Source organism: Neodiprion lecontei, chromosome 2 (genome assembly GCF_021901455.1).
Source record: "Neodiprion lecontei isolate iyNeoLeco1 chromosome 2, iyNeoLeco1.1, whole genome shotgun sequence".
Lineage (NCBI taxonomy): Eukaryota > Metazoa > Arthropoda > Insecta > Hymenoptera > Diprionidae > Neodiprion > Neodiprion lecontei.
In genome coordinates this window covers 43,460,628-43,476,676 of record NC_060261.1, presented here as the reverse complement: position 1 = coordinate 43,476,676, position 16,049 = coordinate 43,460,628, and the positions used below count along the sequence as shown (strand labels likewise).

Here is a 16,049-nt window from a genome sequence, read left to right as displayed (position 1 = left end):
CGATAATTTACAGTTTCGTTCAAAAGATTTTTTAATTTCAGGTTGAAATATTCATTTATATTTCACTTACATGAATTAGGTAGTCGGTAAGTAAGACGATGATAATAATTAATGCTTTATTCACATAAATTGGATTGCATTGCATAGTTTACGGGAGTGAAAAACAGAAACCGTTTGTGAATCAGACGTGTGAAACTTGGTGTTTTGTTCAGCTAACACACCGGCTGATTCAGATTTCTCTAATTTTTCCACGACGATGCTAGGATTCTGATTTTTTAGTAAAGACGCTTGTCGATTTCAAACGTTACAATTAATGCGCTAGGCGCAAGCATGAATTCAGATCTATTTCGAGGAACCTGTTTACTCTAATTCTCATGTTTCAAGTATAAATACGGACGGCTGTTTGTATCGTTCCAGCGACGGGTCAATTAAACAAACAGATGCGAGTTAACTAGAATATTAAGTATCACGCTACCTGCCACCCGGTGATTCATGCGTTTAACCTGTAATTAAAAAGCTATTCTTCATGCCTTCTGAGTTTGTTTTATTACGACATGATTAACATGGCCGAGCCTCTGGGCACACCGTTGAAATCCTAGTATTCAAGGCTGCGTTAATCGATTCATTTGCATCGAGGAAATAATTGCACTCGGTTATTGTGTAACGCCACGCGTAAGATATTATCATTTTTGGTGTATCGATCTTCTACAATTGTTTGCGAACGAAGCCACGAAGAACCGATCGGCCGATCCTTTTCGGTTAATTAAACTAGCAAGGGCGACCGGCAAGATTTTTGAGTGCCGTGTTATTGAGATGAAGAAATGGTACGAAGACTACCAGCGTCAAATGCGAAACGCGAACGTTACCGTTGAAATGTCAACAATTTTTGGTTAATTGATGCACGACAGGTATCGCCGAGGTTTGCCATAAAAACGGATCACGGATGTAATGGTAACGGCGCATGGAGAAGAAAATGATGGCTCATCAAGCCTCGAAGATCACCAATTCCCTGTTGCGCGTTGCCGACCTTTGTTCAAGATACTTCCGTGATCATTCGGAGCGTAATTATTATCATGAAAGCGCAAGAGTACGTCACCGGTTAATCAGGTTGTGTTAGACGGCCGAGATGTTGGAAATTGAAGCTAGCGCGCAGATTATTTCAATCTAAATCTAACGTCCGGTTTTTTTTTCCGCGAGTTTTGACATTTGTTACATATGGTCTAGCTCCGGAATGGAAATTCAGATTGTACAAATTCCTCCGATTACGATACTCGGGACTGAGCTTCGCTTGCACAGCGATTCGATTTGTAAACCGAATATCCCAGCTTCGCGTCTCGGGCTTTCCGTTTCGAAAAAGCGGTATATGGGCAGGTATGCGTATTTGTTTCCACCGTGATTTCAATGGAATTGTGCTTTTCCATTTCTCGAACTAAAACTCGCACAACGTTACAAGTGTGTATTTGTAGCTTTGTAGCTGTAACAGGAATCGCCGAGGATTTACACACAGGGAAAAAAGATTCCGCGATAATTCCGTTTGGTTTATTCGAGCGACGCGAGATCGCGAGCTAATCCATTTACAAAGATCACTTTCGTTCGAGTCCTCGATCGTACGATCGGCAAAAATGACCTCAGAGCGACCGAAAACACTTTGCCACCTTGAGTTTTGTCCGAATCGAACCTGTAAATGTTTCAGCTAGCTCGCTCTTTCCATCCACCGCCTCGATTAAATGACTCTATTTTCGAACTATGCCGGCTCGTTTTCGCTCAATCCAACCAGAAACTTCACCGATATCCAACAAATAGTTCGGGAACGGTACATCCGGTTGACTTATCGGCGATCCGATTGACTATCCACTCGAATTTACGATCGTGCGAGGGAAACCCAGGGCCCAGTGTGCGCAGAGTTGAGTTCGCGGGTGAGAAACCCGTCGCGACATAAGCGGGAGCCGGAAGTGCGATTATTGATACCTTGGCTCGATATGAGCCGGTGTAAAAACCAGTCAGTGATCTAGATAAGGCAATGGATCGTGGCAGCGGAATTTCCATAGCATTGTACCGGTGACGTGAAGCAAGTGCCGCACATTCTCGGTTATCGGGAACCTGGTCTCGGCGCTGGATGCTGGAAGTGGCAAGAGCAGAAGGCCTTGATACTTGAAAGGATACACGGCATACGCCGGCCGCCGACAAGCCTCCGTCCTCGCATCTCCGTTGCCGCGATTTGGCCAATCCGAAGTTTCGAACGTCACAGCTCGAAAAACCGGAAGAACCGGCACGATTATCACCGCCATCCGTTAATCGCCGCGTCGCACGTATTTTCAAAGAATTTCTGACCCCGTGACGCAATTGGCAATCCAGGTGTATTTATAGGGTACCTATAGTACGTGTTACGCAAGGTGTGCAGATATTGTACGTACGTGTGGACGTCAGAGGTTAGCCGAAACGTCATCTCCGCAATCACAGGTACTTTGCTGCAACGCAAGATTGGGCGGAGCCGCGAGTAAGACCCAAGTAGGCAGGCTGATGGACTGATTAGAAAAGTGTCGAGTTGAGAAGGTGGAACTGCAAAGAGATCCACGAACTGGATACCCATCCCTGTTTTTCATAAATCGCCTTCAAAACAACGTGTTTACTTAAACAAAGATGTTATGAAAAATTCGTAGAAAAGAGCTCAGTCACGGTACAGTCGAGAAAAGTCTATTTATAGCGATCCTGGAAATGCTTTTACCGTATAATTGTTTCGGGTCCTTGGTCAGCCGCAATTATGGTAACGTAATGATAGCTGGACAACAATACTGGGAAAATACAGACGTGTAATTTATTAAGAAAGGGAAATTTTCGGGTGATTGTACAATGTGATTGTACTTAGACAACAAGCTTCTGCAATTTACTGTACAGCGATAAATTATGCATCCTTTATTTTTGTCCCGCTGGACCGCACGAACGAGTTACGAAAAAGTGTATGAAATATGATGGACTTTAATTAATCACGTCGATACAACCATTTCACTTCGTAACAACGAAAGAAATTTGTAGCTACCAATTAATAACGTGAGTGTCTCTCAGCTCGGGTTGGAAGTACCAAGAATTACTCGACAGCCGGGTAAAATTCATTGCATGTGACCGCAAGATTAGTCGCGTGTTTTATGAGAATGAGGCGAATTACCGGTGACCGGCAGACGTCGAATTACAAATAGCTGGCATAACACGGAGGGAATTATCGAAAGACTGACGACACCTCGGAATTATCCCATAGCGAGTAGTCGGAACCGCGTTGAATGAATAAAAAAAGGTGCAATTAGTTTGTCGATCCACTATTATGCGAATCTGACGTAGTTTGGCCGATATAATGATCCATTGGCAAGTACCTTCGACACGCAATTGCGTTATGACACTGAAGAATTCTTCTTCCATCTGCCGTTCAGCCGGTAATTATTGTTAGATCTTGAAATCGGTAGCGGGTCTCGCAGCCAGAGCCGGAGGCGTCGATGTGTAACTATCAAGTAGGATAAACGGAACCTTAGCAACGGCCAGAAATCACCTCGACGGGCACCAAGAAAGCAATTTGATAAATACGTTGATTAATAAATAGGTTGGATTTTCGGCTGGTCAACCGATTTTATCCGACGGATATGAATACACAGGTGTATAAGTAATTCACCTGCGTTACAGAGAAACCTCAAGGCTGATGGTGTTGTGTAGGTAGGTACGGCTTGTTAGCACTTTCGTACGGTGCCGATCGTCTGTGTACAGTAATATATGATCCCGGAATTAATTATTGAGGAAATTGATATCTACCTCCGGTATTTACTCTCGATTATTGTCGCTAATTGATACCCTGGATCGATCACACGCCTCAACTCGGTAAATATTTGACCACCGACCGGTTAACAATCGGTGTTTTTTTCCCTGGAACCTTGTGGAATCGAATCGGACTGTTTGCAGAGAGGGACTCGCTCGCGCCTTCCGCGGTCCATGAACCGCCGATTTTCTCCATAGCAATTTATCAGCATCGCTCGCTCGCCGACATCTTGATCGTAAAATAGAGACATCTCACGAGCGACGAGTGATTGCGAGGCGACACCCAAGATTCGCGAATCCTCAGACTGGACCTTCATGTTTAGATGCTTAGATGGATCCGAGTCGAAGTACCGTGGATGATATCGAGTCGGGAACCAGCTAATGAAACGTGACTTGTTTTTTAATCAGCCTCGAGAGATCCGTGGCCCAAGAAATTCAGTCTTACGTGACGGATCGAATACAGCTTCGCTCACCTGGCCGTTACATTCCTATGGTAAATTTATCCGAGTAGCTCCTCCGGCCGCATATGTTTATCCGGGAGTCGCGGTTGAAAAATCATAAATCTACAGCGAGAAGATTTTCCCGGTCAAGGTGCGCAACGTGTCGCGCGAGGAAAAAGAGAAACACGGAAAGCTGAGAAACTCGAGTTACGATACGCCTGTGACGGTTGCATGGTCGAATTGATAATTGATTCGAAGATGATTTTCGGAACAAGCATGCCAATCTTTGTATATTCATGAAGATGAAATACTTTTCGCTGTTGGAGTTTAATTATAGCCATCGGATGAAATTACGGAGAGTCGAGGGAGCAATGAGTGGGGATAAATGCACAACACCGAAGGAGAATTAGCGAGACGCGTATGACTCAACACCTGGTGTACGATTTTTACGGGATAATTCCCGTCTGAAATGCTTTACTGCTCGACATGATGATTATTTTGTAATCAAGTAGCGGATCACGCTGGTGCAAAAACTGCATTCAAAAATCCGGTTGTCGAACGCGAGTTCAAAACCGAGCTGAAAAGAGTCCCAGATGGATCTTTAAGCTCGAAAGCATCGCTTCTCAAATTATAAATGGTCGAATTTCATCGACGTTGAAAACGTTTCGCCAGCTGAGCCGGTTGATCAGCTTGGATAGACGTAATGTCACGGCTGTTTGGGCTACGTGAGTATCTGAACGCGATCAACTGATTTGCACGTTCGGCACGATTATTTTGTACACAGAGCGAAAATTGCGGCTCGGTCCGATCGAACTTGACCTAAAGAGGGTGACAGAAATTGACCATTAAAACAAGGTATCCTCGAAATTGGACAGACTGAAATAAATTACTTTGAAAATTAGTTATTGGTAAATAAAAACATTATGTGAAGTGAATAAACGGCACGACTTGTACACTTTAACCGCACACCTGTTCAGCAGAGTGATTTATTCGCTCGACGTCTGACGAATGTCGCGACATTTTTTCACATATATGCAGTATTGCCCATTGTTGCGGAATGAAACGATAGTTCCGATTGTAAAGTTGGCCGATTGTTTTTCTAGTTTCATTAAAATTATGACAGCCGTGTTCATAGGTGAAACAAAGAGAAGGTACGGTAGTTTTCTCGAATATTGGTGTATTTTTCAGAGAACATGCGTTAAACGACGAAAGCTGCGACGTTATTGTCTCGACGCCTCAACCGCGGAGTAAAGGTTTAGGGTATCGTCAGTTTGGCAAAAAGTTTCTTCCGCCCAAGCGGTTCCTGAAAATTTACAAATTCACCCTGACCGACAAGGTGCGAAAACTGTGACTGAAACGTACGGAGCGTGTATTTCTTGTTTGGGTCGAGCGACGTCGTCGAAGGCTGTCGTAGCCAATACATTTTCGGCTTTAACGTGTTTCAACGTATCTTAACGTCGATTCGGACCGCCCCCCGAGGGATGCCGATAGTGGGGCACCCGCACGCGTCCCCCGTTCCTGATCGTGAGTCACGCGGGATCCCCCGGGTCCGGACCAATCGCGTTCGTCCTTTGCCAGCGCGCCGTCGCGAGTCGGGTTACGAAATGCGGGAGCACCGCGTGTCGGCGTCGCGGCGCCGCGGGGCTGTCAGGTACGGACACCCGAAACCCAGGGTGGGGGGCACCCCTGACCCCAGGAGTCGCGGTGAAGGGAGGCAGCGTTTATATGCTGCGACCAACCGCCCCAACCGCACATTCGCTCGTTAGCTTCACCCGAAGGCAAGCTCGTAACGCTCGAGATTTCGAGGTAGATCGTGCGGAGTATTTTGAACTTGGTAGTAAATCACCTTGCGACAGACAAGCACCAGTCACTGTTTGTGGTCGCAATTAGTAAAGTTCCTAGACACCGCGCGCCGACATCTCGTCAAACGGAAAATCCACCGAGTTATCAAGATCGGCAGTGAATCTTGAAAGAAGCAGGAATCAGGCCGACAGTCGAAGTTTTGCATCCAAGTTTCGCCACTCGTCTCACCGTCGAACAACCCGTGCTACCTACCACCGGTTTTTACCTGTGCTAATCTACAAATTACTTTTGTCTTCCGTCACCGTCAAGTTTTAATATCGATAAAACGACATGATGGCCGTCGCCGCTGCCCAAAAGAACCGTGAAATGTTCGCCATCAAGAAATCCTACAGCATTGAGGTACGTATAAAATTCCCCAACCCCTCAGCCAATCTCCTCGTTCACCAGGTTATCCGTGAATTAACTAACCGAGTCTCATCGACGATCGCCACGTTAACAATCAAGCGAGCGCCTCGCCTCTGTGTAACACTCTTCTCGGACAGGAGACTTCGATTCTCCAACCGGGAATACCGTGGATTCTTTCTTATCTGTCATTTTGTAAACTCGCTTTCCATCGGCATAACCAGCTTCCCTGCAGTGGGCTAGGTCAGGGTCGAGTCGAGTATTCGGTCACGCGCGAAAATTGATCGTTATCAGGCTTATCGAGATGGAGATGAAATTCCAGTATCCGAAGAGTCAAACCGCTTGAATCGACATCGAGCTGAAGTTGAAAGAAAAAAAAAAATGTTTGGTCACGAAGCGTAGACACATTACATAAATATTCAAAACACTCTCACAGCTGATCGCGTAGAACTTGAATACTTTGATCACGGGATGGAACAAGGTTAATTTATTCGAATAACACGTAGATTTTATAGCCAATTAATTTGTCGGATTTGTCGGGGCAGACTTGGGCTGAGTTGGATTCATTTATATTTGTTTATATCCTGGTTTTTTGACACCCTTGCGATTAAGCGCATCATCGGTCTGGCGGGTTTTTGCCTATAGAATTTGTTTTCTTCCATCCCTTCTCTCGTTCTTGAAGATATTTTTGCAACAACATTCCGCGATGCGAAAATATGACTCACGGGCTCCGTGCGATCTTTCGCAAGTCCGCATCGCGGCGATGCGCCGACCGCGGTAATCGTCCGTCGGATGTTGCGTCGAGTATCCCGTGCCGTGCCATTCGCTAATGTTTGTCGGTGCTCGAGCGAGTCAAGTTCAAAAATTCAAGGACAAGTGACATCCGTCGGTCCTTTCATATCGTCGTCGCGAATATCGAGCAGAGCGACCGGCGTCGCGTCCTTGCGAAAGGTTCCGAAGTCGCCGGGGTTACAACGTAAAGGTGAAGGTGATGTCGTATTATTTTCATGTCGCAAACAGGCTGGCTCGTAGGATCTAATTATCGATTGAGAAATCGATCGGCCTTGTCGGCACGATAATTACGGACGTGTTATAATTATGAGCGTGAAACGATTGTAACGGAGTGGCGTGCAAGAGCAGTCACTACCGAGACCCTGAACATTTGAACACCGTTATCCTGTCGGAGGCTCGCCGCGGCCGTAACGCCGCGACTTGTGTTGCTCTCGATTATGCCGCATGATTTGTTTCTTACGAGCATGGTATACCCACCGGCGAATAACTACCGTCTTACTCCGATTAACATACGCACCTCGGTGCTACACTCGGCGATATTTATCGCTGCAATTAAATCTCCATGATCGCGATATCGGAACGAGTGGGATTGATATTCTTCCGATCGGTACGCGGCTCGTTGTATCTCTTTTCTCAACTTGCGTCGGACAAGTTCGCACACGGCCGAGAAAACGATCATTAAAGTCCAACAGGCCCGAGTTCGCGGCGGACGGTGATTATACAATTAATGATTCACACGTGGGCTGTTAAAGGATAATAGGGTGAAGGCAGCCGAGTTGCGGCGACGTTGGAAGAAGAGTTTCAGCGCATAGGTAACCGGCTGAAAGACGGGGGGAAACGACACGTGAAAATTTGGTGGTGATCGGGCTTTGCGTGAAAAGAAAAATCGGTTCCATCGCAAGCGCAAGCTGTGTTGTTGACGCGGATGATTTTGAGGGGGGTGTTCCCAAGGTCGGCGACGACATTCCTGCATGGTTAACGGTCGGCACGATGCTTCGTCGTTTTTTCAGAAGAACGGGATTTTTCTACGCAGTCATCGAATTGCGCTGGAACGAGACGCACAAGAGAATTCCCGCGACGGGTCCCTTCGCAACGGTCGAACGAAAGTGACTCACCGATTTGTAGTTCACGGCAGGAGATAACCCGCGTACCTGCATCGCGTTACGCAATTGCGTGTGCAGTAGCCGCTCATCGGACAACCATTCGACCGCGAAGTACTTGGCCCAGTTTACGCGAGCGTTGAAGAATTGCTAAACATTGCCTAGATCCATGTCAATTGCGAACCACTTCGCAGGTGAAGACAACGTACCTGTTTTCAGTCGCTCGAGCGGCGTCGCGCATTTGAAAATGGAGAGGAAAATAAGCGATATGTGAAAGGGCCGCGTCAGATCCAAAAGTCTTGTAGACTCGGCGGGGTGGGCGTAAAGATAATAAATACCATCCCCGGTGTTTTCAGTCTTTGCGGGCTTCCAGCGTGACCGCGTTAGCCCTGCAGCCATGTAGTCAAATTTATGCCTCACCGCTTCCCACCTGCCTCCGGTGCCGTCGCTTCTTTGGTCTCAAGCTCGACCTCCGACGCTTTGTACTTCTTTAAAGCATATTACTTCATTTCCGATCCTTCAGCGCCAGACTGCTCTTGCACAGACGAAAGTTTCGCGCCCTCCTTTCGACTTTGCAGACTCCATTCGGCTCCAGCCATTCTTAACTGTCTCTAATCATCTACGGAAACGCAATTATTCCCGAGCTACGATAACTTGGACCGACCGAAATGCGGCATTCGTTGCGAATGCTGCGATTTCACGAGCATTTTTGAGATGGTCGAATAATTATCGGACGCGTCAAAGATTGGATCGTTTTTAGCATCCGTTTAAAAAATTCTCTTTTACGTTTGCTACAGAACGGCTATCCGGCACGTCGCCGTTCTCTGGTAGACGACGCTCGATTCGAGACTTTGGTAGTGAAGCAAACGAAGCAATGTGTGCTTGAGGAGGCCCGTCAACGAGCCAATGGTAAGTTTTTCTCTTCTGTTTTTCCCAAGCATGTCGTACTCCTGCTTTCTTTCAATATTGCGTTTAGACGTTCAGTGTTGTTATTTCCCCAGTTGTTCTGTGATTCTAAAAGAGTTTGACATAAAGACGTCACGACCCTGCTGCATCTACAGTATAGATACAGACACATTATGATTTTGCACGCCCGTTTTTGCATGGTTGTGTTTGATGTTTTAATAGATTCGAGCGCAGATCAGGCAATCATTTGCTCTCAGGAGCAACTGCCGCAAGACGAGCATTACAACGACGCCTCGTCAAGCGACGATGAACAAGGGGAGACGCTGTCCTGCGCCGCCAAGGAAGAAGGTAAGCTTGGAAATCTCGGCCCATTATTTTACTTACCCGGGTACCAAATTCGATTCCCACCCTGGCATGAGACGCATGTGTGTTTGAACGTGTTCGTTATTTCTTTGACTTGCAGAGGCCAAGGCCGAGGCTTCCTCGTCGGATAGCGAGGGAAAACCAGACGACGACGGTAAGTGGTCCTAATTCTTATAATGTCGGTACGTACCTACCCGCCTGCACTTACGCCCACCCCTTCCGCCCACTTTCTCATTCTCGTTTTTCCGTGAAAAAATTCCATTGAGCTGCAACAGGCGGAGGAGGTGGCGGAGGCTAAGCGGGAGGAAGGAAATGGAGGGTGAAACGGCCCCATTGTCGGCATCCGGCCGAGTGCCCGGCACTTCGCTGAATTACGCCGACTTACGGCAGCCGTCGTGCATTTAGATTTTCACCTCTCCATTTCTCTCCCGCTATACGTATTTCTACGTCCGTATGCCGACACGTATATACATACTTGCACCGATATTCCACCCCTGCCAGTTACTGAGCCTCGGGGCGCTCAAGTTCCGACGACTTGGCGTTTGACTCGAGTAAATGGATTCGAACTTGCGGGCTATCTCTCGAAGCATAGCTCTCGGCTCAGACTGCACCGGGGAGGAATCGTTGCGCTTGGTAGATTGGCTCTAGCTGTCTTTACACCTGACGAGGTATTTTTTTCTCTCTTGGTGACGCAGACTCTGGGTTGACCGAGGAAGAGGTCGTCCTAGCTAAGACTATCGCGGAGACACCGGAGGGAGAATATGCGGTGCAGAAGGCTGTCTTGGTCCTCCGCATGCGCGACGGAATCAGCTCGCTGGCGAGGATCTTGAAGACGATCGAGAACTTCAAGGGGGTCGTCGACCACCTCGAGTCCCGCCCGTCTAAGAAGGAGGGAATGCAGTTAGACGTACTCGTCAAGGTGGACATGACCAGGCAGAGTCTGCTCCAGCTGATCAGAAACCTGAGGCAGAGCTCTTCGCTCGGTGGAGTTTCCCTTCTGGCTGACAACTCGGTCAGCATCAAGGACCCGTGGTTCCCACGTCACGCATCCGAGCTTGACAACTGCAACCATCTGATGACCAAGTACGAGCCCGATCTCGACATGAACCACCCAGGCTTCGCCGACAAGGAGTATCGCGCCCGACGAAAGATCATCGCTGAGATCGCGTTCGCCTACAAGTACGGAGACCCGATTCCCAACATCCCTTACACCGAGACCGAGAACACCACCTGGACCCGAGTATTCGACACCGTTCTTGACCTCGTTCCGAAGCATGCCTGCATCGAGTATCAGAAGGCCTTCAAGCAGCTTCAGGAGGAACGCATCTTCGAGGCTCACCGTATCCCCCAGCTTCAAGACGTTAGTGACTTCCTAAAGAAGAACACCGGCTTCACTCTGCGTCCAGCTGCCGGTCTTCTCACCGCCAGAGACTTTCTGGCTAGTCTTGCCTTCAGGATATTCCAGAGCACTCAATACGTCCGCCACATCAACAGTCCTTACCACACTCCCGAGCCGTAAGTTCGTTTGCGGAATTACTTTGTCGCAACTTGTGAAATCTAATCGAATTCGCGATTTTTGTAAATGATTAACTTTCGGGATTCAACCTGTCCGTTCCGCGCTTCGTCGAGCTTCCGACTTTGTCAGGTGGCAATCGATACAATGTCGCACGGTGACTGTGTGCTTCGTTGGCGGAGGCAGGGGTAACGTAATTATCAGTCTACTCAGAGCCTGTAATGGAACTCTAATTGGCTTTTAACGACACGATGGCGTTGTCAACTCGCGCCAGCAGCGACTAACTTCCCTCGTCCCGTTGGAATGATAGGGAAAATTATCATCCCGAGCTGGGATAGTTACGGAGTTGATTTTCCGGGCATGCACCGACTACACAGATTGGCCAATTCACAACCACCTCGTACTAACCCTCGTTCTACCATGTTACAGAGACTGTATCCACGAGCTGCTTGGTCACATGCCGCTTCTTGCCGATCCCAGCTTCGCTCAGTTTTCACAAGAAATCGGACTCGCCTCTCTCGGCGCCTCCGACGAGGAAATCGAGAAACTTTCGACCATCTACTGGTTCACAGTCGAATTCGGTCTCTGCAAGGAGGGCTCCGAAGTTAAGGCCTACGGTGCCGGACTATTGTCGGCTTACGGAGAGCTCCTTCACTCGCTGAGTGACAAGTGCGAGCACCGCGCATTCGAGCCATCGACGACCGCGGTCCAGCCGTACCAGGACCAGGATTATCAGCCCATCTACTACGTGGCCGAGAGCTTCGAAGACGCCAAGGAGAAGTTCCGCCGCTGGGTGTCGACCATGAGCCGATCATTCGAGGTCAGGTTCAACCCGCACACCCAGCGCGTCGAGGTTCTGGACAGCGTAGACAGGCTCGAGGGTCTCGTTGCGCAGATGAACACGGAGATGGTTCACCTAACGAATGCTCTGAACAAACTTAAGGCATCATCCGCGTAAGCGAACGCCGGACCACCGTCAGCGACCCAAAGTCAACTCACCCTCGCCCTTTCACATTCATTATATTTCTTGAATATATATATATATATATATATATATTTTTTTTCACTTTCCTGTAATTGGATCAACCTATGTAGGCTACCCTCGTTGGCTCCGTCGCTAGTGTGACTGCAGGCGACGGGTCTTGATATCGTCAAACTGACTGATGCCGTCGTCAAGACTTGCCTTCGCGGTGAAACAGTACATGGTATTCAATTATTCGCATCCCCATCTCGATAATTCATTGTCTCCACCTTGTGTATAAAGTCGCCATCAATTATTATTATTATTATTATTATTATTATTATTATTATTGATTATTATTAACGTACGCACATTTCAATGTATGTCTGCGTGTACGTACGTACTTCCGTACGCATACGTATACAAGCGTTGATACACTGTTGTATTTGTTTAACCACGATAAGCGCGCACCCATACTCGTAATCTCGTATTTTTGGTTCCAAAGATGTTGGTTATCATAGGGTGCGAGCGTAGTTCCGTAGTTTGTTGGATACCGTATTAAATAACTCTAAATTGATGCGGGTTTTCACCGCAGCAATCCGTGAATTATTATTTAATTAATGTGAAAGAAATGTTTTGTTTTTATTTAATTATCTTCAAGTAGATCTCCTCTGTGGATGTGATTGCACAGCACCGAATGATTCAACGACATATCTTTCATTCAATACTGCACTTTACTTCGCAGATATAATTCAGGCATCATACCGATTACGCATATATGTTTGATCTTTGATGGAATGTTACTATATATACGATGTATAATTTAAATAATTATAGTACGTGTATATCGGTGTTCCCTGTAAAGATGACGCGTATAGAAATGCCCGTAGAGATCTACTCGGGCCTAGGTATAAAGTCGATGTTGAAAGTAGATTGACACCTCACAGAGATAGTGTAGAGGTACACGCTTCATACGCACCCTGCACAATCCTGTAATTGTATACTTATTATATTTGTTGCATGCAAAAGAAAATTTCACAACGTTTTTTCCTATTACACATATATTATCAATACCTATCCAACTGTATGAATCATTTGGTTTGTATTATATTGTAAAGAACGAGCATAATAAAAATCAAGATATGTATCTTACATTTTTCCGCCACTCTTATTTTCCTCATTTCCACGGTATATCCTACACCGATTAGGTATTAATTGTCACGGCGTGTGAGGCTTGCCAAGTCGATAAGAGAAACAAATTCCGATCATGGGAAGGCGAATGACGAGCGAATATCGATGCATTTAAATCGAACAATCGCAATTTCTGTCAATAAAAAAAAATATATACAACCGACACAAATTCAAGGCACAGCTTTGGGACGCGTACATCGTCGATATGAAATTTCCAGTTTTACTGTACACCGCATTCATTGTGCAATGTATGTTCATCAAAGCCTCCGATGCCGCAAGTAAGTAATTTATCGACATTCCGAGTTTATGACTCGCTGCTCCGAGTAGCTCATTCCAACAGAACCAGTACTCTGATAGTTACACCTACCTTTCAGGCTACCTTGAAGAAGCGGCAACAATTTGCAGCTGGGGAGCATGCGTCAAGCGATTCTTCATAGTATTCTTCATCATCTCCTGCCTTGTTCTCTACTTTGTTCCTGGGTCTCGTTCCTGTAAATAAACTTATTTTCGCGAATCCATTTAAACTGACAATGAGACGTACTTGATTCTCTTTCAGATGCCGGAAGAGGATGTTACATCATGATCGACATCGTGGCGAGCTGTCTGAAAGCAGCAGTGAGTGGTTCTTTTGGCTATGAGGCACGTTTCGGAGCTTACCCAAGCTCCTATTCTTCCAACCGCCTCGTCAGCTTTCCCGAAATCCAGCATACCATCGCCACGAACGGAGACGTACACGCAGAACAGTATAACGGTTCAGCTCACGCGTCACGGAGGAGACGTAAAGTCAAACAAGACCTGAAGTCGGAGGACGAAAAGACTAGGTTCGTCCAATTTAAAAACACGCATTTCAACGTCGATTTTGATCAACGTGATTTTTTCCAGAGGGCATGACAGGAGAAGGCATCGGCATGAAAAAAACAGCCAGCCATTAGGTCAGTCCACACAACGTCATCAACTTCAACCGGTAACGAGAACAGTCCTAAAAGAGGCAGAGATCGAATCGACATTCCCACCTCCATTGAAAATTAACGCGGACAGAACATCGAACGGGTTTTATCACCCTGGAGACAGGAAGGCAGATCCTTCATCCGCCTACGCTACTCACGGTCCTCAATATTCCACATCGTTTGTGATAAGGTGCGTGAAGTATGCGACGTTTCGCTTAACGTCGAGCGACCATAACCAGCATTAATATGACCATCATTTATTCCAGTGGCGTAAAGACCGGACCATCGGATATAGTGCAGATGGAACCGCAGTTCAAGCAGGAAAGCGTCGACACAATGGAGGAAGAGCAGTGCCCGCAGACGGTGAACAAGCAACGAGGCATTCCGAGCGGCTGGTCAAGACCCGAGAATACGCTTTACCCGGAGAACGAGGGCCCCACAAGAGACTGCGATATCTTCGGGCTCGGTGAATTGGTAACGTGACTTCCGGAAGGAGTTTCCGGAATAGAGGTTCGTTACTCGTTTCGCTTATTTTCCGTTCCTACCGAAGGACTCCAAGTGGAACTGCGACGGCGAATCGAAAGCTGGATTCGGCACAATGACTTTGGGATACCCAGAGCGAGAGTTTGACGCGTGTGATCTGCAGAGGCATCGAATGGGTCACGAGAACGTCTCGACAAATGTTCAGGACTGTAAGGATACGGTGGAGGATTGGGAGGACGATGCAAGGTCCAGGATATCGAATAGAAGGTCGAGGCAATCACTATGACAGCAAACCTTGTGACTGGTGAGTACCAAATGCAACAACTAACCTATTTCTTTGGGTCAACTACAGAGCCTCAGCCATTTGCGAAGAGTTGGACGATAATGACGAGGAATGCAGAGCACGAGTGTCACTTCCGCCCGCTGAAGGGAATTTCGTCAGTCGTATCAAGGATGCGGTGAGGATAAACGAGAGAGCGAAAGACAAGAAGAAAGCGGTAGATGGTCAATAAATGTTTTTTTTTTTTTTTTGAGGTCAACCAACCCTTCCAGAAAAGTGCGTAAAAGTAGTAAAATAATTATTTCCAGACCTGGACGAAACTCAAATTACACAGAACGAGGAAGTCTTGGGTCAACTCGGAGGTCAGATAAGAAAACTCGAGAAATCCATACGAATGATGAGGCCTGAGGTGAACAAGAAAATGCGCGCGAACAGTGTTGGGAATGATTACGTTCTGCAGAACATCGAAAGCTTGTTGAAAGACATGAAACGCAGTTTTGATGAGGTATGTGAAGACTAAACGTGCATCGCTATCAGTGTCACAAATACCTTTGAATCTCGAGCAGATCGGACATTGTCGAAGACGCAGTGCCGCCAAAAAGGAGGATTGCTTTTTCGAAGATGACGCCCAGGCCGAGTCCTTGACCTCTGTCGCCGAAGAAGCTTCATTCAGAAGCGAATCTGTTGAAAAAGAAAAGTTCGTGCGTCAGCTGGACTTGACCATTTTAAGGAGTGAAACGGTGCTGGAAGACCAAGAGGAACTCGCACCGATACTCACCAGTAAGTTGATACAAAAGTCGGAGTGTTCTTCAAGGGTGAGGAATAATAAGGATAAGGAGATAAAAGAGAGAAAATACGAGGGTGAACCGTTCGGCCACGGACTTTGAAAGCCTCGTAAATTAAACGAATCGGAGTGACCTTATCAATTTGAGCCGCAAATCATCGGTCGATCAATCGCCAAAGGTAACTCGCCCAGGTTAATCCATGTCGTCGATGTGGTTGCAGATCGGGTAAAGCCGTACCTAACTCGAACATTCGACTGGCTCTTTACCGGCTGTCCAGGAACATCT

The 16,049-nt window shown here is 46.9% G+C and overlaps 2 protein-coding genes across 2 annotated transcripts; both read left to right on the top strand.

Annotated features, from left to right (window-relative positions):
* The first annotated feature begins 5,985 nt into the window (after nt 1–5,985).
* LOC107220784 (tyrosine 3-monooxygenase) lies at nt 5,986–13,230 on the top strand. The gene is made up of 6 exons (XM_015659513.2): nt 5,986–6,440; nt 9,133–9,244; nt 9,464–9,589; nt 9,705–9,758; nt 10,300–11,119; nt 11,547–13,230. The coding sequence occupies exons 1-6, from the start codon at nt 6,372–6,374 to the stop codon at nt 12,073–12,075; spliced, it is 1,710 nt and encodes a 569-aa protein (XP_015514999.1). The 5' UTR covers nt 5,986–6,371; the 3' UTR covers nt 12,076–13,230.
* Nucleotides 13,231–13,474: 244 nt separating this feature from the next.
* On the top strand, nt 13,475–15,172 carry LOC124293038. Its single transcript, XM_046731945.1, has 6 exons — nt 13,475–13,547; nt 13,644–13,760; nt 13,826–14,090; nt 14,152–14,406; nt 14,483–14,690; nt 14,767–15,172. Exons 1-6 carry the CDS (start codon nt 13,475–13,477, stop codon nt 14,983–14,985), a joined length of 1,137 nt encoding a protein of 378 aa, XP_046587901.1. The 3' UTR covers nt 14,986–15,172.
* The last annotated feature ends 877 nt before the right edge of the window (nt 15,173–16,049 follow it).

Excerpts from the sequence above, each read along its gene's own strand:
- LOC107220784 (XM_015659513.2), top strand. The coding sequence starts at position 6,372 with ATGATGGCCGTCGCCGCTGCCCAAAAGAACCGTGAAATGTTCGCCATC. Across the intron at positions 9,590-9,704 it reads CTGCGCCGCCAAGGAAGAAG|AGGCCAAGGCCGAGGCTTCC; the intron begins GTAAGCTTGGAA and ends TTTGACTTGCAG. Across the intron at positions 11,120-11,546 it reads CCTTACCACACTCCCGAGCC|AGACTGTATCCACGAGCTGC; the intron begins GTAAGTTCGTTT and ends ACCATGTTACAG.
- LOC124293038 (XM_046731945.1), top strand. The coding sequence starts at position 13,475 with ATGAAATTTCCAGTTTTACTGTACACCGCATTCATTGTGCAATGTATG. Across the intron at positions 13,548-13,643 it reads CAAAGCCTCCGATGCCGCAA|GCTACCTTGAAGAAGCGGCA; the intron begins GTAAGTAATTTA and ends CCTACCTTTCAG. Across the intron at positions 13,761-13,825 it reads TGTTCCTGGGTCTCGTTCCT|ATGCCGGAAGAGGATGTTAC; the intron begins GTAAATAAACTT and ends ATTCTCTTTCAG.